Source organism: Esox lucius, chromosome 17, assembly GCF_011004845.1.
Source record: "Esox lucius isolate fEsoLuc1 chromosome 17, fEsoLuc1.pri, whole genome shotgun sequence".
NCBI lineage: Eukaryota > Metazoa > Chordata > Actinopteri > Esociformes > Esocidae > Esox > Esox lucius.
Genome location: NC_047585.1, coordinates 5,988,152 through 6,011,563, shown reverse-complemented (window position 1 = coordinate 6,011,563; position 23,412 = coordinate 5,988,152). Strand labels below are relative to the sequence as shown.

At 40.3% G+C, this 23,412-nt stretch overlaps 1 protein-coding gene across 2 annotated transcripts; it reads right to left on the bottom strand.

Moving 5' to 3' along the window:
- Positions 1–3,033: 3,033 nt before the first annotated feature.
- On the bottom strand, positions 3,034–22,400 carry dctn2 (dynactin 2 (p50)). 2 transcript variants are annotated; one of them, XM_010900941.5, is made up of 14 exons: positions 22,096–22,400; positions 21,369–21,437; positions 19,725–19,730; positions 14,746–14,842; positions 14,452–14,513; positions 14,130–14,228; positions 13,252–13,412; positions 12,937–13,087; positions 10,263–10,367; positions 9,933–10,010; positions 9,654–9,725; positions 4,724–4,826; positions 4,474–4,565; positions 3,034–4,144 (listed from the first exon to the last, which is right to left on the bottom strand). In XM_010900941.5, exons 1-14 carry the CDS (start codon positions 22,129–22,131, stop codon positions 4,058–4,060), a joined length of 1,218 nt encoding a protein of 405 aa, XP_010899243.2. In that variant the 5' UTR covers positions 22,132–22,400; the 3' UTR covers positions 3,034–4,057. The 2 variants fall into 2 exon arrangements, with proteins under 2 accessions (XP_010899243.2, XP_010899244.2); XM_010900942.5 differs by lacking the exon at positions 19,725–19,730 and having other exon boundaries at positions 22,096–22,399.
- Between the last annotated feature and the right edge of the window lie 1,012 nt (positions 22,401–23,412).

Genomic DNA, 23,412 nt, shown 5'->3' with positions numbered 1-23,412 from the left:
TTCTCACACATATTACACTATAGGCTATTTGTCATTTATTTTCAATAAATGATATAAGCAAGTGAAAAGAATAATACGATTTAAAAAAGCAAGTGCGCTTAAAATAATGGTATACTTTTTATGTAAATTCAATCATTTATATATATATTTTATTTATTTTCCATGTAGATATATATTTATTGCTCCCATAATGTTCCGATAGTTCCATTCTCTCTATTTGTGCGGACCCATAATTTTCTGTATGCGGGAGTGCCACATTGTTCAGTCAGTGAAATTGTATGTGAAAGGCTTCGATGTTCGACTGGTATCCTAGATTTCTCTGTCCAAGATGTGTCTGTTTCTGAAGACTGGCCTGCAATAATTTTAACTCCCAAACATGTACTCTCAATTAAAACAAAGACATAGCCTATTTATTGCCATATGTGACAGGCAACTTTCTTGTTCACCTTTTATTTGCAATTTTTTTTAAAGATTGCGTTAATGTCATCCTGATATTAATATCAGAACTAATTAGGTTATATTGTTTTACCCCTGTGGGAGGAGAGCCGGTGCGCGCTATCAAAAAACATCCCCACGCTTTTATACAGCGCGTCATGAAAAAGTTCCAAAATTGGGTGTTCCCTACAACTCTTCTAAGCTACAGCCTCGATGATGATTGTCTACAGGCTACAAGTGTTCATGATACAATACAGTAAGTTACAACGTCCATTTTTTGTTTAACTATTTAAAATCCACGTCTTAATTATTTCTATTATAATCTTTTGACTTCCAACGTTATTTAACAACTGACATTTCATCCATTGACATCATGGTTAGTAGTGAAACAACGTAGCATGCAGACAAGTGTTTAAATGAATGGTGCAACAACATGCGCAGTTTACCAGCCTAGCAACAGCGCAAACTAGGATGAGACGCGTCGCGTGCGGGAGTAGCGAATAGAAAGCTCAACGTGCTGTCTCCAGGACCAGGGTTAAAGCGCGCGAGGAGCCTCGGCAACACGTCACTTCTTCAGGGGCTGTTGCTGAGTAGTTGAGCGGAACACTTGCTGCCTAATGTTTATTGAGTCCCGTCGTGTCTTGTGTGTATTGTATTCATTAGAGGGATAGAGGACACCGTATATTGTTGCCACATTATTGGCACAGGCTAGTTTTTCTTTATCTCTCTGGGAATTGGAAGTAAAGCAACAGCGTTCCATAAAAGAAAAACATAAATGTAGACAACACCACAATATTATTCTCAAATTGACTAGTACAGTTAAAACATACTAATTTAATAATCATATGCCTAATACAAACGGAATAACATAATATAGCCTAACATTGCTGCTCAAGATGTAGACAAAAACAAAACTAGGGAATGTTATTCACAAGATAATTAAAAGCTCTTCTAAACGACTGTATGAAATTAACGAACTACACCCGGCCAGCAATTAGCTGTAAGTTAAATGCCTTATGTTATTTATTATTTTAAAGGCTAGTGTGTTTGTTTTGTAGGCATAAAGTGATTGTAGGCTACATCAATGTTGAAACTGAACGTAATTTTAAGAGTTGCGTCAAAGTAAAAAACAATCTGTATCACACGTGTTTATTAGTATTTATAAATGGACAGAAAGAAATCCACATATGTAAAGCGATTCTAACATCCAGTGCATTTACAAAAACAATTTTTGATTTATTATAGCAAAGGATAAAGCAAAAAGAACCGCTCAGGTCCACGGATCAGCACAGAGAACAAAAATAAGAAGTCCTTATGGGCATTGTCAGGGGAATTTCCAAACGTTCGTTTCAGCGACCATGCATTCCAGGAAAAAAACTCCCAATTTAAAATAACAACTTGACTTTGAATGTGGTGCCAATTATTCTCCAAGGAAATGCAAAGGCAGACGAGAATGCGGCGGAATGTCTACCCACACCGACCTAGAGAGCTGAGAAGGCTGCACAGGAGTCGTGAGGACAACATGATCTCAGGCTACACGTAGCACAGTATACGTAAATTGTCATAGTATACGTAAATGTCGAACACATTTTAGTATGATGCCTAGTAAGCTACTGCACCTAGGGTCGGTAAAGCCCTGGAATCCCTCAAATAATTGGTTAAAATCCATGGGGAAGTATACTCTCTCTAAGAGTCCAACTTCTACCAGACTAATATTTTTGCTTGCACAATAACCTAAGGATGTGGTTACCTTTACCCAGGAGGTTAAGCAAATTTGTAGCAGAAGTTAATGTTTAACATACGTTATGTAAATTCTAATATAATGCCATCTAACATAACTAAATTGTTAAATCGACCACTGAGACCAGGTTGGGGAGAACAAAGACCAACGCGAGGATGCCACTGCAATAGACAATATAGAGAAGAGGATAACTAACCCCTATACGCAACTTCCCTACCATGTTTTGATCAATTTCTGATAAAATAATTTTCTAATCAGTAATTGGCTTTAGCGGGAGATAAAATAAGCCAACTCTCTCTCAAAATGTTCATGTGTGCTGTTTCTAAGCTGTATTAGAGCCTACTGGCATGATGGACTGAATGCTGGGAGCCTGTAACTCTTGTAGTGGTTAAACTCAATGAACTCATACCACACTTTTTGTATAGGTGTAGACTGCCCTCTACTGGTTATGTTACACTATACACATTACAAACAGGATCCTGTTTGTAATGTTGCAGTAGCCATTATTTAATCAGAACAGCAAAACGTTCAATTTAGTTGCCTGTAACCACAAACCTAGGATCAGAGATTACTCTTTTTGTAATCACAAATGTATCTACATTATTCTGATATTTGTGTTTAGTAACACAATATTACAAAAAGCATTAGAATCCAATCCGGTGTAAGCAGATTGTACCCAGTAGGAATTTACTATAACTTTCTGAGGAAAATCAAGTCTGTCTTATATGAACTACTTAATGTAATTGAAATAATTAATAGGTATGCCATTTTGTATTCGATTGACTATGTGCAAGTTGTTTGCCAGAAAATCCATGTTTCAAGTCAAATCCATGTCTCTCCCTCTCTGAAAAAGTGAGTTTAGTGAAAGCATATTTTATTTTGATGATTTTCCGTCACCACAGACTGGATCAGGTTCAATACAGTCCATTGTAGACAATGACAGTCAATGCAGTAGATTAAAAGCATTTTGTCTGTGGCATTTTAGTCTCAGTCACAACACAGTAGTTACAAGCAACTGAGCAAGAAACATTTAAGGTACAGAGGCATATTTACAAGCATCCCTTCAGTACTTCAGGCATCCAATGAACAGCTACAGTAAGGGTTCCTGCTGCTGAATTGCACCAATAAGACTATAGATGGATGATGATGCAAGTCTTGATTCTCCATGCAGCAACCTAAGCGTGCATTTTCACACTTCACATCATTGATACCTTTTCTTCAAGTGCAAAGGGACAGAGAATTGGGATGCAACTTGATGGTTGTTTGTTTTTTGAGTTGTAAGCCTGTTTCTCTTCAAATATTCTCACCTTCTAGGTTTATGTTCTAAACCCTTCTCAAGCCCCCAGACTAGAGCCTATGATTTACATATGGCTCTGCCAAGAACAGAAAATAAGATAAGCTGTATTCATTTTGTGGAACATACAACAAACGGATGACTAGTGTGGCTGAAGAGGCTGAGAGGATAGGGATGAATCTTGGAGAAATTATGGAGAATAATTTCAGTCTGATCGCACTTTTGGAGGGAACACAACTAACGAAGTGGCATGTGTCAATATTGTGGGCATAATGGTCATGCATTTCAGCCTGAGCAAAATATTTCAATGGCGTTTGTGTAGTGGATGGCATAATGCCTTGCATATGATTCAAAATAAAATGTTTCAATGGTTGAAATAAATGGGTGGGATGGGAGAACAGAGAATATTCGGTCTTCAGTTTTGATGATCAGCATTTCCCCCCCCACTTAAATCAAACATTCTGCTTTGAAAAGACAGAGATGGAGGACAAAATGAAGACAGGGTGAGAAGAATGGAAAATAATATTTTGTCCAAGTTCTCCATTCTCCCAACCTTCCTGACAGACATTTAAATAAAAGAAAGATGTTTATTTGTTGAGCTTCTTCATCCTCTGGTCCAGAGCGGCAAAGTTTTCCTCCACCGACAAGAGGTTCTCCTTCATGGTCGTCTGCACCTGAGTGGAGGAAGACGAGGTGGAGGAGGAAGAAGGGGGAGGAGGTTAAGAGTGAAGACCTATGCAGAACGTTTTTGGAGTTCTTTCTATATAACATCCTGCACTGCAGTCTTGAAGACACCAGCGGTTTAGCTACATGAGAACATGGTGGAAAAAAGCCTAAACACACAGCATACAGGACGTGACAACTGAGGTCATGATAATGTTTGTTCCCTTGATCCCCACTTCTCACACAACCACGCTGAGTCGATCTATGCTGGCAAACTTGTAGCTTCGTCTCTCCTTTCTAAAGGTTTCGGGGGGCAGAGGGTGGATGCAGCTTCTCCTACCTGGGAAAGCAGAGTCCCGTTGTCCTTCAGGGAGTTGTTTATCATCTGCTGGGTGGTGTCCAGGTGGGTGAGCAGCTGGCCGAACTGCATGGCTGTGGACGAGCACAGAGAGATAAAGGGCGGCGCGTTTACACGGGCGGACTAATTAGGACGGGTACGCCTCTGTCTTTAGACCAATCAAATACACAGAGACAGGGCCGTTTGGGGGGAGGGGGGCTCTGGAGGCCAGGTGAGACTAACTGGTCATTACCTTGCTCATGAAGCTCTTTGACAGCCATGAGCCTCTGCACCACCTGGGGCAGAGAGGTTGCCATGGCGTCCCACTTCTGCACCACGTCATACAGCTGGGAAACCTGACAGCAGATATTGGAACAAGGCAAAGTTGAAAATACTGACCACTTAAGGGTAACTGGGAACAATAGACAGAGTTAGCGGAATCCAAATGCAGTCTTGGTATTCTCAGTTATTCAGAAGAAGAAATTCTCAAAGATAGGTCAGTCACTTCCTATTTTACTTCCAGGGAATGTTAAAATCCAGCCCCAGAGTGGCAGTGTCATGCACTGCTGCAGACTTTCTCCAAGACTAACTCACAAAAGAAATGTCATCCAGATAAATGTATCAGATTCTACTTAACCAAGTTTGCCCTATTTGTTTTCCACTGAACAGAATAAATGAAAAGTGTTCTATAATGTGATTAAGTCAGGCATTTCGCTGTAGGCAAGGCCAGAGTGCATTGGAGTAGAATGAGTGTCAGTAGCCCACAAGTTGTCTTTCCTATTGTACAGCATACAAACATTCATTCCAGCAGTAATGGCATAATTTTTCCTCATCTTGCACAATGCTCCAGGGCTGCAATGATTTTGACTTATTTGACTAGTAACATCTGTTGACTTCAGTTTTAGTCATTGATTAGTCACTTATATACAGACAAGAAACAAAGAAAAAAAAAAAAGTGTCTCAGTAAGGTGCTGGACACGAGCTGCCAGAACAGCCACAATGCACCTTGGCATAGATTCTACCAATCTCTGGAACTCCTGGAGATTTCTTTGTGTTCTTCCACTCATTTACTAAGGTTTTTCTTTATTTGTCTGTCTGTTGCCCCTATTAGCATAGATGTGCTTGACAAATGTGTGAGTACAATGATCTCATGTACCTTGCTTGAAACATTTTTGAGCCTTCAGGCAGCAGTGAGCCTACACAGCACAACCCAAAACGCAAATGAATCAATCTAAGTTTGGGAGTATTAGAAAAATAATTATAACCAGATGGTGCAATGTGGTCTGTGTATGTCAAAATTGGCTTTCAAATAATTGTACATGTCAAATAAATCTATTAACCAATCACGAGTGAATTATTATTTCCCACCACTTAATAATGTAATGTGTTCATCATTCAAAATAGTATACTATCACTTCTAATTTATGTCACAGTGTTTCACTGTGATGCAGGTAAAGTTGTCGGCACCCGTCGCTGTATGGAAAACCAGAACCCATCGCACATTATCAGGTTCTGAAACTGCTGGTTTGAAGAAGGATAAACAGCTGATGGATTGCTACAATGTTCTCCTGAAAAATACTTCTCTGTACTCCTTACGCATAAGATAGTTTTCATTGATGGTCTTTTGGACTCGGTCTGCTCAATTAAGTCATGAGTAGATTAATCTAATTAGCTTCTATATTTACGTTAGCTTTTACTTGGATAATGTAGTTCCCTCGTTTGTTAAGTTCATAATCTCTCAAGTTATTTTCACTCAGCTAAAATGTCATTAAAATAAAACAAGTGGATTTCTAAATCATTGCTAAGAAAAATGTAAAAAGGTCATTGTTTTTAGCTGGTTATATAAAGGATCAAATGCACTGATATCTGCTGCTTTTATTACAAAAGAAAAATGAACATTTCAATTGCACCATTCTGTACTGTAGCTTAGTGGGCATCACAGCCTAGGCCAGGGCCTATCTGAAAAACAGTTTCTCAGAATGTTCCCGCTACTTTTCTCTTAGTATATAAACTAAACAAAAAAATTAACAACATGCAACAATTTTACAACAACATGCAACAAGGTTTTACTGTGTTACAGTTCAAAAACAGAAAGGTGTCAATTCACAAATGTATTAATACCTAATCTCTATTTTACATGACTGGTAATATACAGTTAATAATATTATTAAATTCAGGCACAACCATTGGTTATTATTGAGTGCAGACATGCAGGGGACTGTAGGAAACATTGAAATAAGGCAGATCCACCTGCACACAGCCCTGAAACATTAGTTAGTTAACCACCACAGCTCCAATAGCATATGTTTATTTTTTTCTTAAATGAGAGGCCTGCCTTTGGCATTCAAAAATACCGTTGTCCTCAGAAGTTTGCATACCCTTGCAGAAATTGTGAAATGTTGGTATTGATTTAGAAAATATGACTGATCATGCAAAATAACTATTTTATTCAAGGATAGTGATCATATGAAGCCATTTATTATCACATAGTTGTTTGGCTCCTTTTTAAATTATAATGATAACAGAAATCACCCAAATGGCCTTGATAAAAAGTTTACATCCCCTTGAATGTTTGGCCTTGTTATAGACACAGAAGGCTTTTGCTTTTTAAATTGCAATTAGTGTCTGTGTATAAATAGTCAATGAGTTTGTTGGCTCTCACATGGAAGCACTGAGCCAGCTAGATACTGAGCCATGGGGAGCAGAAAATAACTGTCAAAAGACCTGCGAAACAAGGGAATAGAACTTTATAAAGACGAAAAGGATATAAAAATATATCCAAAGCCTTGCAAATACCAGTCAGTACTGTTCAATCTAGGGCTGCACAATATATCGTTTCAGCATCGACATCATTGATGTACGCATCCGACAACAGTCACATCACAGAACATGCGATTTAGTAAGGAAAACATATATCAGTTTACAATATAAATATATATATTTATTTTTTTAATGAAAAACTAGCATTATATCTGTCTGATATAACGTAATTTACTCAGATTTATGGGTTATTGGATACACATTTAATTATATTTTTATTATTTTAAACACAGAGTTTGTTGCTGCACATGGTTGACATGCAGGTTCTGCTTGCGCGTGACGAAATGATGAGCGAGGAACAGGCAAAAAAGGCAGAAATTGAGAATTTGGTTGCAAAAAAGAAATGCATCGTCAATTATATGGAAATATTTCTGCTAAAAACAGGATGATGTTGACCAAAAACAGGTACTTTGTCAAGAGTGCCTTGCAGTGGTTGTCACAACACGAGGCAACACGACCAATTTATTTGATAATTTAAGGCGGCACGACAAATCTTTGAACGAGGAATGCAAAGCATCTCAATGCCATCCAAAGCAAAAACACCATACAAGAAAGGTTCCAAACGGCAGTGAGAAATCACAGATTCAATAACATCTCACGTTGCCAAAGACATGGTACCAATTAACACGGTTACCAAAGAGGGTTTTAAAAACATGAAGTGGTATGCCAAGGTCAGGTAAGCCAAGAAAGATTTCAGCCAAAACTGCCATAAGAATTGTTCAGGATACAAAGAAAAACCCACAGGTAACCTCAGGAGAAATACAGGCTGCTCTGGAAAAAGACTGTGTGGTTGTTTCAAGGAGCACAACATGACGATAATTGAACAGAAATGCGCCAATTCCACAAAAAACCCCAGTTAAAATATGACCGACAACACCTTGACACGCCTCACAGCTTTTGGCACATTGTAATTTGTAGTGACGAGAAAATAGAGCTTTATTATCACAACCATAAGCGTTATGTTTGGAGAGGGGTCAACAAAGCCTATAGTGAACAGAGTACCACTGATGTTTTGGGGTGTGTGAGCTCTAAAGGCACGGGGAATCTTGTGAAAATTCATGGCAAAATGAATACAGCATGTTATCAGAAAATACTGGCAGACAATTTGCATTCTTCTGCGTGAAAGCTGCGCATGGGACGCTCTTGGATTTTCCAGGATGACAATGACCCTAAGCACAAAGCCAAGTTGACCCTCCAGTGGTTACAGCAGAAAAAGGTGAAGGTTCTGGAGTGGCCATCACAGTCTCTTGACCTTAATATCATCAAGCCACTCTGGGGAGATCTCAAATGTGTGGTTCATGCAAGACGACCAAAGACTTTGCATGACCCGGAGACATTTTGCCAAGATGAATGGCCAGCAATACCACCTGCAAGAATTTGGGGCCTCGTAGACAACTATTACAAAAGGCTGCACGCTGTCATTGATGCTAAAGGGGGCAATACACAGTATTAAGAACTAAGGGTATGTAGACTTTTGAGCAGGGGTCAGTTTATCTTTGTCGCTATGTTTTATTTTATGATTGTGCCATTCTGTTATGACCTACAGTTGAAAGTGAATCCCATAAGAAATAAAAGACGTGTTTTGTCTCCTCAGTCATGTTTTCTTTACAAATGGTACATATAGTATAAATTCTCCAAGGGTATGTAAACTTTTGAGCACAACTGTAAATACACACATATGAAAATTTCTAGGATCTCTGATTTCAGCTTATGAAACAAGAGCAAGAATTTACAGTAAAAAAACAAAAAAATAACACACCACATAGACCAAGAGCCATGTTTTTGTTTCGATTATTAATTATTGTTTCGGTTATGCATAAAAAAATCTATTAGCAAAAGAATCAATAGCTGCCTTACAATGTTCTATTTTAAAGCACACTTCAGGCTCAGCACAATACATTGTCCCTGCTTCAATATCTTCTATTACTGTAGGTGTGCATAAATCCCTCACACTCCCATGCCATACGCATTATTCCACAAACTGTTTTTTTATTTTTATTCTTTGACGTAAAGTACAGAATTGACCTCCTCGATAATAAAATTACCTATTTTTCATCATTGATTGGTTATTACAGCCCAAGTCATATATGCAGTTTTGTTGCGTGTGCAAAGGAAGTCTTCTACCTCGCAAAAGGAAACTTTTGGCAATAGGCCACACACAGACTTGCTCCATTCACACACACAGTCTACAAGAGAAATGCATGTAGTCTGTGATTGATTCCGGGTTTGATTTAAAGCTGTGGACAATAGTTTTTCCTAGCCAGGCCACACATAACCACAACTTCAAACGTTTCTGTGCAAACTTGTCCCCATATAGCCATATCAGGTTTTCGCAGTTAGAACATAACCAAGCAGTTACCAACCTTGTTTTGAGTATCAGCATCTTCAATGGCTGCCTTGTGCTTGGCGATCTCGTTCATCTTCCCAAGTACACTCTATCCAAACACAAAAACATCCTGTACAACATGTACAATACAGAAAGGTATAATGGTAAAACTAAAATGGCGTTAGATTATCAAGGTCCCTTCAAGCCTTCTGACCCTGGTGACCTGACAGCCAGACGAAAATTAAGAAAATGTGTGATGGGATCTGTGGTTTCCTCTAGGCACAGAACCACGGATAGTTTTGCTGCTGTTGGTTACCTGCAGCCTAGCCTCCACCTGGTCCAGAGTGGCTGAGTCCAGGGCACTGACCCTAGCTTGAAGCAACTCCATGGTGTCCTGAATGGATGGATGAATAAAAAGAAAGAAGACAGTGAAGACTAAGACATTGTGAGTGGCTCAGTCACCGAGCTAACAGGTATTGTCTTCAGTCATGACAGAACTGAGTGGTCATCTAGGAGGATCGGAAATCACTTTCACACTGCGTTTGTCTTAGAAAAATGACCACAACCAGGCAGAATATCTGTCAATCAAAATGTGAACATGGATTAATGGATGACCGGGGTTGAGTTGACTCCTGAAAGAACTCACCATGAGACTGGCTCCTTGCACCCCAGCACTCAGAGGACCCTGTTTGTCTGACCCAGGGCCCACAGCAGTCTCCAGCTCAGCCAGCCGCCTCTCCAGCTCTGCCATCTACACACAGGTGACATGGAACATTTCATAAGAAATGCTGTTTAATGAAGCTTACGGTGATCCAGTGGGCTATGGTTGTCTAGCCATTTGAAGAGAAAAAACAAATACACTCAGTGGCCACTTAATTAGGTAAACCCTTTTAGTATTTTTTTTAAGTATTTGCTTAATTTATAAAAAGCTAGTCATACCTTTTTATTTCATAGGAAATATACTTCAGAATTCCACATTTGAGGCATTTGTCATAATGCCTGATGACATCTTTAATAATGTCCATATTTCATAGCTTCGTTTTTACTGGCTTATAATGTATAAGGCTTGGTGTCATCTTAAACAATAATTCCCATGAGATGCCTCAAGCAGTACTGACTGCTTGTGAATTTCATGATTATTATCATTAATGAAAATTCTTTACACCATCAAAGGTGCCAGTTTAATATCGGGTGAATGCAGGCTGGAAGTCAAAAAAGTCAAAGCGCAAGCATAAGCAATGCATTAACTGCTGGTGGAAAAGGCATTAAAGCAATGCTTGAATGAATGAAGTGCTAAAGAGCCTTCTAGCTAGTTGTCAACTATCGCCCAGTTTATACCTTCTGCCCTATATAAAACAACAACTGGGCACATTTACTGAATCAGCTTCCAATGGTCTCACTTGCTATGAAAATCGTTCCCAGAACAACAATGTAGCTGATAGCCACACACAGACACAGACACACACAGACACACAGACACACAGACACACAGACACACAGACACACAGACACACACACACACACACACACCCCCCCACACCCACACCCACACCCACACCCTCTCAAGCTAGCTAGAAAGTTATAGTCCTTTTGATGCTGAAAAGCGTGACAAGTGGTCCGACTGCCATGCGGTTTCCTCGATTGCAAAGTCATTTTAATGCACGCTCCCCCCCAAAAAGGTAATGACTATAATTGGCTATAACGCAGATTACCGATTGTTTTGAAAACCTTGAATCCCAATTTAAATCATCATAATTTTCTTCCGCTTATCCGGGGTCGGGTTGCGGGGGCAGCAGTCTAAGCAGAGATGCCCAGACTTCCCTCTCCCCAGACACTTCCTCTAGCTCTTCCGGGGGGACACCGAGGCGTTCCCAGGCCAGCCGGGAGACATAGTCCCTCCAGCGTGTCCTAGGTCTTCCCCGAGGTCTCCTCCCGGTGGGACGGGACCGGAACATCTTCCCAGGAAGGCGTTCCGGAGGCATCAGAAATATATGCCCAAGCCACCTCAGCTGACCCCTCTCGATGTGGAGGAGCAGCGGCTCTACTCTGAGCTCCTCCCAGGTGACCGAGCTTCTCACCCTATCTCTAAGGGATCGCCCAGCCACCCTGCAGAGAAAGCTCATTTCGGCCACCTGTATCTGGGATCTTGTCCTTTCGGTCATGACCCAAAGCTCATGACCATAGGTGAGAGTAGGAACGTAGATTGACCAGTAAATTCTTCACCACGACAGACCGATACATCGATACACCTTAAATCAGCCCTAACTAATTGGCCAAGACGATCAACAGGCAACCTTTAATTTGAGTATCTGTGGCCTTTCTGTCAGTGAGAACAAGTTTTCTTCTCTGACCTCTTTCAAAAAAGGTATTTTTGACCACTGAACTGCCGCTCGATGGATGTTATTAATTTCTTTTTAAATCTTCTCTTTAAAATCTAGAGAATGTAGCACATGAAAATCCCAGGAGGTCAGCTGTTTCTGAAATGCTGGAACCACAATGTCTGGCAGCAGACGAGTGGATTCTCAGAGAATCACTCACACACCATTCATTTTCACCCATTTCTCTTCCATTACTGAAGCTTTTTCTTCTCTGAATACATTTAGTCTTAAACAGAATACTTTGATAGCTTGCGATTAAGCTAGTATATTTTCCAATTTATTTTACTGAGGTGACAATGCAATGAAAATAGTTTTTGGTATTGGTTTTAGTATAGGTGTATTATAATTCTTTAAAATGAACGACATAGTAAGTTGTCTGTCTCGCAATAGGTTTTATAGGGAAAGACACAAATAGTAGTAAGAGATAACTGTGCCAACACCAGACCGTGGCCCCAGGTCATTTTTGGTCAGCCCTGAGTGTTTTGCAAGCTGACATTAACGCAGTTGGGATGATGTTAAGGACCATGTGATTAAATTGCACAGGGTTTGTATGACAAATCAGCGGAGCTTCTGGGTTTTTCCGATCTTGAGTATATAGAGTATGATGAGATTGGCACACCCCTACTCTTCACCATGTACGTTATGCCATCCTAATACCACAAGTCAATTGACCAGTCTGACAGGAGTGAGTATTTAATCAATTACTAAACAACTAAATGTGATTACAAAAATCAACACACTCCTGGTGTAGCATCAGCGGACCATCTGGTCACAGGATCTACAGTCTTTGCGCTGTCTAACACACTTGTACACTTCTGGAGACATCTTCTGGAGACATCTTCTGGAGACATCTTCTGGAGACATCTTCTGGAGACATCTTCTGGAGACATAAGGAAGATCCCCAGGAGGACAGAAACACAGGGCCATACAGACCAGGTTTACCTTGGCAGCGTCCGTGAACTTCTCCTGCTCTGGCCGGCTGTGAAGCTCATAGAGAACCACTCCATCAGGACCTTTGGAGGCGACCGGCGCCCTCCCCTCCCCTGTGCTCCCCCTACTGCCCCTCGCTGCCTCTAGCTGGGTCAGCAGACGCCTGTGTGTGAGGGAGGGGAGAGTGTTTATTAAGAAAGGCAACTGCCGAGACATCCTGTCCAATTCTGACAGCTATGTGCCATGAGCGATTTACAGCTGTCTGTATCTTGTGCGCCGAATGCTCCATCGGGCTCAGAGCCCCCCCCCCCTCGCCCCTCCTCTTACTTGGCAAGCGCTCCGTCGGGGTCAGCCAAGTTGATGTGGGCCTGTGGCCCTAGCAGAGAGTCCAGGTGGGCGGAGACAAGCTGCTGTTTGAGCTGTGCGGCCTGTTGGGCCAGAACCACCGGGGTCAGACGCTCCTCTGCATTGCTGTCATTGGTGGTAGCCTGGGAGGAGGCGGAGACAGACCGGGATCAGCACACGTGAGGTGCAGTGGCCTAGTCACCGCTTTGGAGTAAAACTGCATCACGGTGGCTAGGGGTTCAGACAGGGAATTGTCAGGAACCTCACGATACGGTTTGATCCCAAAGCTTAGGCGTGTATATAATATGTATTGCAATTAGGCATGTGACATTTTTCCACAGCATTTTAAAAAGACTTATTTTTTGTTGTTTTCCATTAAATCTGTAAGAAAACAAAATGAAATTCCACATGAATTCACATTTCATATTCACATCTGATATATGTGAATATATATAACCAGACCATTAACATTAAATCACAAAAATTCATAATTTTCATCCTTGTGGCTATATTCACTCGTTGTTCTATCGAGATTAAACTATAATATTAAACAAACAAATATAACCAATTAAAAAAGCAAGCTAGACAACTCTATAGGCCTGTTGCCCTGAAGCAACACAATCATTTGACAAAGCAAGTCGGCACATGCGCAAGTCTAAATACAAAGTATTATTGACATAGTATGGAAATGTAATTTCAATTAAATTGTTTTAAACGGTTTGTCTGAACAGGCCCTTAGAATTTTGGTGCAGCAGGTCAGCATCCTAATGGAGTGGTTCTGCATACTGCAATAGGACTGGGGTGTAGTCAGTCAGGGTTGGGAAAATATGGATTATTTGGGCTGTTGGTCTGGGCTCTACCTGGATGGTTTCCACCTCCTGACTGAGCTCCTGGATTTCATTGACCAGCCGCTGGTACTTCTGCTGAGGGGTCTCCTTCACCCCACAGCCCTCCGCTAACTAAACCGGGATGGAGAAAAACAGTGAAAAAAAATTGACACCCAGACAAAATAGAAAGGTAGTCGAAGGAGAGCAAACCAGAAACTAAAAGGATCCGCTGTTGATTTCCCTAAAATTCTAAATTGTCTAAATCTAAAAATTATTGTTTATTATGTGTTTCAAAAGACTCAAAAATGGTGTTTACAAGATGATCAATGCTGACATCGTTTTAGGGTCTACTCACAATTTCATAGTCTCCCGACTCATAGCCCACTCTCTTGTTTTTACTGATACGGTCTGAGAAGTCTGAAAAAAGACAACATTACGGGATAAGAATATTAGGGGGATTTGCAACCCAATTCACATCTGGGGCCGTGGGTGTTCCCTTGACGTGACTATGACGTGACTGGTCAAGTGCTCTGCATTTACAAAATAAATAATATGATACAATGGAAATGTTGTTCTGAGGCAGGGCATTTGGGATAGAGCAGCTGGCCCTGTGCCTGGACATCCAGCTGTTGGTAGTTAGCATACTGACCGAGTCCTTTGGTGCTGACGCGCTTGTCTTTAAACTTGTCGTAGGCTGCGTTGGGGTTGACCACGATCCTCTCCACGCTGTCGCTGCACAACTCCTCCTGTTACAGAAGCATCCGGAACAATGACACACCACGGAAACGCACAACAGACAAAGAGACGCACAGAGAGGCCGCATCTCAATACATCAACGTCCTCATCTCCATCATCTACCCTGTTTTAATCTGAAGAAACAGGATGGGCGACAGCAACAGTGGAAGATATTCAGTTTTTCTGCTTGTGCAGTTATTTCTGGGTATTGCAGACACAGGAGAGCAGAATGGTGGAAAAGGAAGGACGCTGAACTTAGATGACTGAGATGCAGCCAGGAATTTTTGCTTCAATCAAAGAAAAATAAGAAATGTGCAGATGATTATGGACCAACACATGTCTCAAGGGCTGAATCATTTAGATTTATGGTGATTTTAGCAGCTTTTTCTCCATGGTTATCAGTCACACTGGCTGATTCATATCATTTGGAATATACGCCGGTACCTAATTATTCTATATCTGTAAAATATTAGATTGATTAGACTCTGTATACAGCCTCTCAACAATTAATGTATTTGTTCATTTGACAGGGCCCACCAGTTCATTTGACTGGGTCCACCAGATTCTCCCTACTAAGCTATCAATCATCACAATCCAGTTGTTCAAGAGGCCTACCTGGATTTCACGTGTTTATTCGAATAGGATTGAATGCATAGAAATAGAATATATAGAATTGGAAGATTAACGTCAATGACTTTTCTTTCCATTTGCAGTCATTTATTCCTCTAAACAGAAACAGCTGTGGCCTGGGGGGTCCCAGCGGCCCAGGCTGCTGCCTCCGGTGCACATGTACTGCTGCAGCCTGGGTTCAAAACTGGCCCACTCATTTCTCTCTTCACCCTTCCCAGTACTATAAAGCATAAAAACGCATTCTCAAAAGATACAGCTGCCCAGTTGAACTTCTTCCCGGCAGTGTGACAGGAGACCCATGGGAAACACCAATCAAATATAGTTCCACCCCCAGACCTCTCATTAACCTCTACACAGAAATGATAATGGATCAGTTTTCAGTCAGAGCACCCGCCCGTTCTCCAGGAAGATGAAGAGATGGTCGATTGACGATTCAGTAAGGACAGAAACAATACCAAGCCCTTAACAGTTCACCCAAAAGGTCATCAAGTGCACAAGCAGTGTCCTTTCTTGCAGGTCCACAATCAATTATCTTTAAATTAGCAATAATGTGACAAAATAAATATGACACTTGAATTGTTTAAGGGGGTGTATTGTGAAGCGACAATTTGAATGCCAGCACTGGCGTATGCAGCACCCGTCCAGGACAATCAACAACTACTCTACAGTAGGATTTAGCACAACCATTTTGCAGAAACATTTCCACCTTTAAATGCCCCAATACCTCATCCGTATTATATAACCTATATGTAAAAGTGAATACATGTTCTTATCTATACGGGATTGTGTGTGTGTGGAGTGCCCAATTTATTTTGTGTGTGAAATAGTGTAGGCCAAATATAGCTGTAGTTCTCCAAGAGTTTAGTAGTCTTGTCAAATAACTTATCTAATAACTTGTAGTGTAGCATAACACAACCAGTAATAAGGCTAAATTCATTATCAAACAATCAATTCAAAAGAGCTTCTTAATCTTACTACTCACAAAATAATGTTAGCATCCAATCTGGATTTGGGAGGATGGCAATAACCGCAATATTGGAATAAGAAATGTTAGTGTAAATCCTCAGTGTAATGACGTTTGTCAATTCTCATTAGGACCTATTGTATATTTGAACTTCCCTTATATTTTATATTTTCGTGTTTTTGTCAGACCACAACATAATTTGAAGGGTATATGTTTCCATCTGTAAGTCAATTTGTAAATGTTAAGGGGGCTGGCATGCAGTTATGTTAAATAATGCATACCTATGTACTTTAAATAACAATGTACATTAAGTGAACATATCAAGCCAATGTACCCTACCAAGTTTGTTTTGAAAATATGGTGGTTTTGACTGCATTCAAACATAAACCTATGTTATCTTTACCTGTGATGTGATGAAGAAACAAATATAATTTGTGCTAATGTTGAAAGAACTCATTGATGACATTGATAATACAAATATTGATTTAATATGATTTCATTATCAAATAATTTTCCCCAAAAGGTGGAAGATCTAAGAGGCTACAACAGTGGAAAGCTTTTCATGAATAAAGTAATGTAAAGTATGGGAGCTCTTCACAGTTTGCTGTATAAAGCAGGGCTCTATGCTGGCATTTTTAAAAATGTTTTACAAGAAGCACAAGTGCTCCTAAGTTGAAATATGTAGGCGCCCACAAATTAATTCAGCAGCACAATTAAATTGATGATGTTGAGTTAAAATGTTTTCTAGTGGGGACAATTAACCAGAACAATAATGGACACTAACAGAGAAATATCTTACTATACATAATATCTATTGAAGGGGTCTCCAACTTTTTCAGGTATCAGGGCTACTTATACTGTGTACTGTACTATTAATATGTTAACCCGGCACAGCGAGAAGAGGACTGGTCACCCCTCTGAGCCTGGGTCCTCTCTAGGTTTCTTCCTAAATGTTGGCCTTCTTAGGGAGTTTTTCCTAGCGACTGAAATTCAACACTACTGTTTGCTCCTTGGGGTTTAAGGCCAGGTGTTTTGTAAAAGCACTTTGTGACAACTGCTGATGTAAAAAGTGCTTTATAGATACATTTGATTGATTGATTATAAAAAAATCAAAAGGTAATCTTTTCTTTGCTCTCAATTAGGCACATTCCTCTCTCCCCTGAAACTTTTCACTGTACTAAACTTTGTCAATAAGTTGATAAAATACTCTAAAGGGGACCCTATAAAATCTGTAACGTTTCCAAAATTCTGTTGAACAATTTCAGGATTTTTTTATTTATTCTTACCTACTAATACTACAAATACTCAAAGAAACAAACAAAACTGGCAGTCCATTTCAATGATTTACTAACATCAGAATAAAAAAAATGTAGGTCTGGAAAATTTTATTTTGTTCAGTGTAATTGTAATTAGATTCTGTCTGTTTCACTGCATTTCTAGCAAAAGAGGAGTGTGTGGTGTTGGATTAATGTAGACTCCTGCTACTCATTCTTGCCAACAGGTCCCACGTTCGACTCCTGTCACAGTCAGTACAAATTATGCCTTAGGATCTGTTCAGGATAGACAAACACTTTGTTGGCTCCAACCTTTAGTAGCTAGGCACCGTTATAGGAGGCCTAAAAAAACGTAACTGTTATATTGCAACTATTTCAGGTGGATTTTCTAATTATGGATTTTTTCAGGATAGACAAAAACTTTGCTGGCTACACGGTTCACTTCTTTTCACTTGACGAAAAAGGCAGTTATTGTCACCTATATTGATAGTTAATGTATCAATGTCATTCACTAATGGCTAATGAGCTGTTAAAGCGGCCAGTGGCATAAGCCATACAGTTCATAGATGCTATTTATAGTGGAGGTAAACTTAATAAGAAACGTTACTCAGTTGAACACAATGCTTAATGGTGTCTAGCGACATATTACTGGCTAATTAGCTTTTAAAACAGTCAGTGAAAAAAGTCATACAGTTCAAAGTTGCTGTTTATGGTGGATGTAAGTATAACAAGAAATGTTACTCAGTTTAACACACTGCTTAATGGTGTCTAGCTAAATATTCAAACTGTGTGATGCTACTGTGTGACAGAATTATATAATGTAATTAAGCTATGTATTGCTCTGTGGCGTAGTGGTTAAAGACAGCCTTTCACGTGGCAGACCTGGGTTCGCCTCCAGGGAGGGCAACAACGATTATCTCTTTTTACTGGGTGGCCAGCTGAATTAGGCTTGCCTGGTTTCTTGTTTCATACAAAAAGGAAATATATCCAAATTATGTTTTAACTATTTGCAAATACAATTGCTGCATGGAGGTTACTCTGACAGATTGGCACTCACATGAGTGAATACCTTATACATTTTATAAATATTTCCACAGTCATTTTTACTAGCATGTGCAAGTGAAATTGTTGCAATGTAGAGCCCTGAAATTTGCAAGCTAACTCACATTGCACAGGAGCATTACTGATGCATGAAGAGAACACATCGGAGCGATAAGTTCTAAAACGTGTGTCACTGTCTGCTTTCTAGAGAACTTGCTTTAGTTAAGCTCCGTGGCATAAGTTGTGTTTTTGATGTGAGAAATTGTTAATAGTGAATGCATGGTTGAGTTGCATATTAATGAATGTTAGCACCAATATCACGGCACGTTCTTTTGATGTGGGACCTGGACTAAGGGCCAATGTGGGACTGTACAGGACATGTAGTTACCCTAAACTGAAGTTAGTGTATTTCTGTCCTGTCATTTGTTTTGGACCATCCTAACCAGTTCAATAACACTGTAAAAGAAGGCATGTGAGAAAATACAAATTAGGTTTGTAAAAACACTTAGAAAATGTGTTCCTACAACTAGAAAATGTGTCAAACCCCAATGGTGTAAAAAGTGGCAAAGCATAATAGAAAAGCTTGTCCTGTTCAGGTCTGAAGCACAGTTCGGCATCCAGAACCCATGAGAGACTAGGGTTTCTCTTTCATTCTCACAACACTATTTCAGTAAATTATAAATCCAGGTCTTGGGCTTTATCTGCCCATTTGAGGAAACAGATACCCTTAATGAGAGATTATTAATGAGTGGAAAGAGCTTTGCACCAGGGTAAGTATTAATGCTCAATATGAAGGGATCTACTGATCTAAGCTCCAAATAATCATTTTGTGTGAATCAAAGTGGGTCATAGGAACCATCAGCACTAAATCCGACGGTTAAGACATAATGACAGACACGGCACAGACAAACGCATGCAACGCAGACTGACAAGTGGACGTTAGGGCGAGGTAGGGATGAGTGAGTTAGCAGCTGACGCTCTTACCAGCTCCTTGGGTTCCCAAAGAGAGTTAGAGGAAGAGCACAGGGAGAAGAAAAAAAGAGAGAGAAAAGAGAAAGAAAGATTAATGTGGTTATCACACGCCATGCTACGGCTAGCCCGCCACCTCCGGGGAGATAAGAAAGGCAACAGCGCTTTGAGCAATGGCCACCGCACACACTTGGGACATTCACTGTGAGACATCTGACTCTCTGATCATCAGGACGTCTCTGTTCTTCTGTCTCAGCTCTGTCTGATCCCCAGTATATAGTACTGGGTGTAGGCGACATACGTCCAGAGCTTTTATCTATTCCCTCACGCCTGTTTCTAATCCTGTGGTCTGGTATCGTTGGCCTCACGTTGTCTGCAGGAAAAGGGATTCAAAGATGAAAAGCAATACCCTGAGACTCAAAGGCTGTGCTTACACAGGCAGCATGATTCCGATCTTTTGCCCCAATAATTGGTCTTTGATATCGTATCGGATCTTTTCACAGTATAAATTTCACTGAGGGGGGGGGTATAAAATATATATAAAATGTGGAGGCCTATGCAACCTAAGTCGAAGGTAAAAAGATAGGATGTAAATAGAAAAAAATACATTAAATAAACTCAAACAAGTCTGACTCCCACCTATTCAGAAACTGTGTGAATGGGAGGAAATCCTGATCCCTGATATTAACAGTTGAGAGAGTGAGACTCAGCAATGCCATTCTATCTGAAAGTGTTAGTGTGTTGCCGCATTAAACCTGATGTTTGATTATAAAAGGAGAAAGTTACAACTGTTAGTATGATTTTGTTAATCTAAACACAGCTAGAAATGGGGAAACGTTGCAGATCTCTTCTCATCAGCAGACAATAACAGACAGAGACAAAAAGAAATGCAGACTAGATTCAATATCCTCTTGACAGATGGGTGCTACTATTCTATTCCAATATAAAAATGGAGAATCATTAGGCCTCAAAAATATCTAGCATGGGAAGCATGGAAAAAGAAATTCCCCCGCTTATAATAATAAACCATTGTGTAATGATCCCGTGTGGCTCAGCTGATAGAGCAGGGCGCTTGCAGTGCAAGGGTTGCAGGTTCAACTCCCAAATGGAATTACAAAGACTCAGAAACAGAATAAATGCATTGGCTAAATGCCTAAAATGTATACTGTGATAGAAAATCTAAAAATAAGTAATCACAACACAATTTAAAGTCAAATCACTGGGTCTGCAATATCATCAAAATGTTGTGCAAATCTCAACCCGATTGGAAATGGAAAGGGTACAGGAAGAATTTTCAACCCATGCAGTTAACTCAATAAATGCACAGACAGAAAAAGAACCTCTTACTTGTACAAACTAGCATCCAAGGAGGGGTGGGTGAGGAAAGTACACAAAACAAGACAGGTGGAAGGAGGGGTTGGGTTTGGGACATGGGAGGAAAAGTGCTATTAGGTTTAGTGGTGGGACTCAGACAAAACATATGTATTCCACACCAAACTTGATCCATGAATTAGCAGGATGGCTCAGACATGTTAGTTGTTCAACCAGACTCTTTTCATTGTTATCACTGATGAAGTAATGCTGCGGGACCACAACATCAGCAACAGATTATTCCAAAGGGGGTTGAAAATCTCTCTCCTCCATCTCTCTGTCACTCACCGACTCAAACTGTGCCTGGTCATCTTCCGGCAGGTCACTGGTCTCATAAACATCTGGCTCGTTGGACGCCTATGGGAGATATTGAATCATTTAATATCTGAATGAGATAAATCTGAATTTGCACAATGAATACTTTATCCAGACATATAACGTTAAATAAAGTTGGCCTGCTCAGATAAGACTATGTAAACCGAATTCTGTATGAGTCACTTCTAGATTTCAAGGATAAAATTAGATGGACGAACCACATTTGTTTCCTTTATTGACTGTAGCTGCCAACGCCCCACCAAAGTATATTCAACTACTGAACTCTAGCTAGCTGGCTTCCAATACGGCTGGCCAACGCCCCATTCAATCACAAAGCTTGTTTAGCTAGCTAGTCGGTACATTTGCTGTTAGCCAAGCTAAACTAGCTAGCTGTCCAGGGACAATGTGTATTTTAACGCACGGTTAGTTACACTAACCAACTAGATAATTAACGTTGGTTAGCTAATGTAGCCAACTAGGTAACGTTTATGTGCTAAGCTACAATGCATCAGCTACACAGGTTACCATCCCGTAGCTTCAGCTAGGGTAGCTGCTGTACCACTGATGTTTGCATGAAAGTTTAACTACCTATAATAATGTTTAAGAACGTATAACAACCAATAAATAAACATTACTGCTAGTTACAAGCTAGTATAAAGCGAAACGTGCTAGCAAGCTTGCAAAGTAACAAGCCACCTACTATTCCAGGCAAGTTAGCGTATTTGGGATCAGCCATTGTTGTTGAAGCTGCAAGGACGAGGCCGGTGTCGTTGAATAAGTAGACAAAAGCGAAAATGCTAATCTTGGATGTAACGATGGACTGTGTGGACACGTTATTATTCCGTAGTAGCAAATTAATGAAAACTCAAACAAATCCCTCTACCGCTACCCGGACAAACCCCTAACATAAGTAGCTTTTGTTTTCACAACTGCACAGTATTATCGAGTATTATGACAGCTCGATTGTCCAGCATCGAGTGATGCTAAACATCTCGCGACATTTTCCTCGATGACTGTCGGAGGAAAGGTTGCTGGTCTTTGGAGTTTTATAAACAGAACGCTAGTCCTGGAGTAGACGTTAGAAATTGCAATAAACTTGCAATGATGATTTGGGGAAATTGTACCATGCAAATACATCAAGTAGGCTAAAACGAGCTTAAACAGCTCCAAAAAGTTGTATCCGACCCAAGCAGACACAATAAATGGTGACCTGAACCTAGGAAAAACTTGAACTAAAAGAACCTACAGGCCTAAACCAGACTATGGACCTGAATGACATAAAGTGATGACGATCAACATGATCCAAAGGACTGTTACAATATCCAAAATTGTGCCTGGTTCGGGTCTTGTCAAGGGCCAGTTCTAAGTGTAAGTGATATAAGCAGTAGCCTTGGGGCTCTTGACCACTATGGGTCCCCGACCGCTAGCCCCTGACTGCAATGGGAAAGGGGGCCCCAAATAAAATGTTGCTTTGGGCAACCAAAAGGCTTGTGCCAGCACTGGGTCTTGAGTATATCATGTCCACCTGGATCAAAACTGATTTTGTCAAACCCATCAATTGGCAGGGCAGGCTACCTGATCTGCATTTTTAGACCAAGTGAATATTCCTAAAAGCAGTAAATTAATTTAATTAAATGGACCATTATGAAAAGCATATTCTGAATCAGAAGATTTGTCTAACTCAGTTGTTCCCAACTCCGGTCCTCGAGTACCCCCAACAGCACACATTTTTGTTGTAGCCCTGGACAAGCACACCCAATTCAACTCAATGAGAGCCTGAAAATTAGTTGACAAGTTGAATCAGCTGTGCTTGGCTGGGGCTACAATGAAAATGTGTACTGTTGGGGTACTTGAGGACCATAGTTGGACCACTGGTCTAAGTTAAACAGAGAGTAGGTCTATATTGATGAGTCTAATTTAAAAAACAAATGCTCAGTTGTCTCATTCTAAATGCCTCAATTAGCCCTATTAGAATTTCAAAAGAGTTGTCAAAACATTTGGCATAGTTTGAATGATG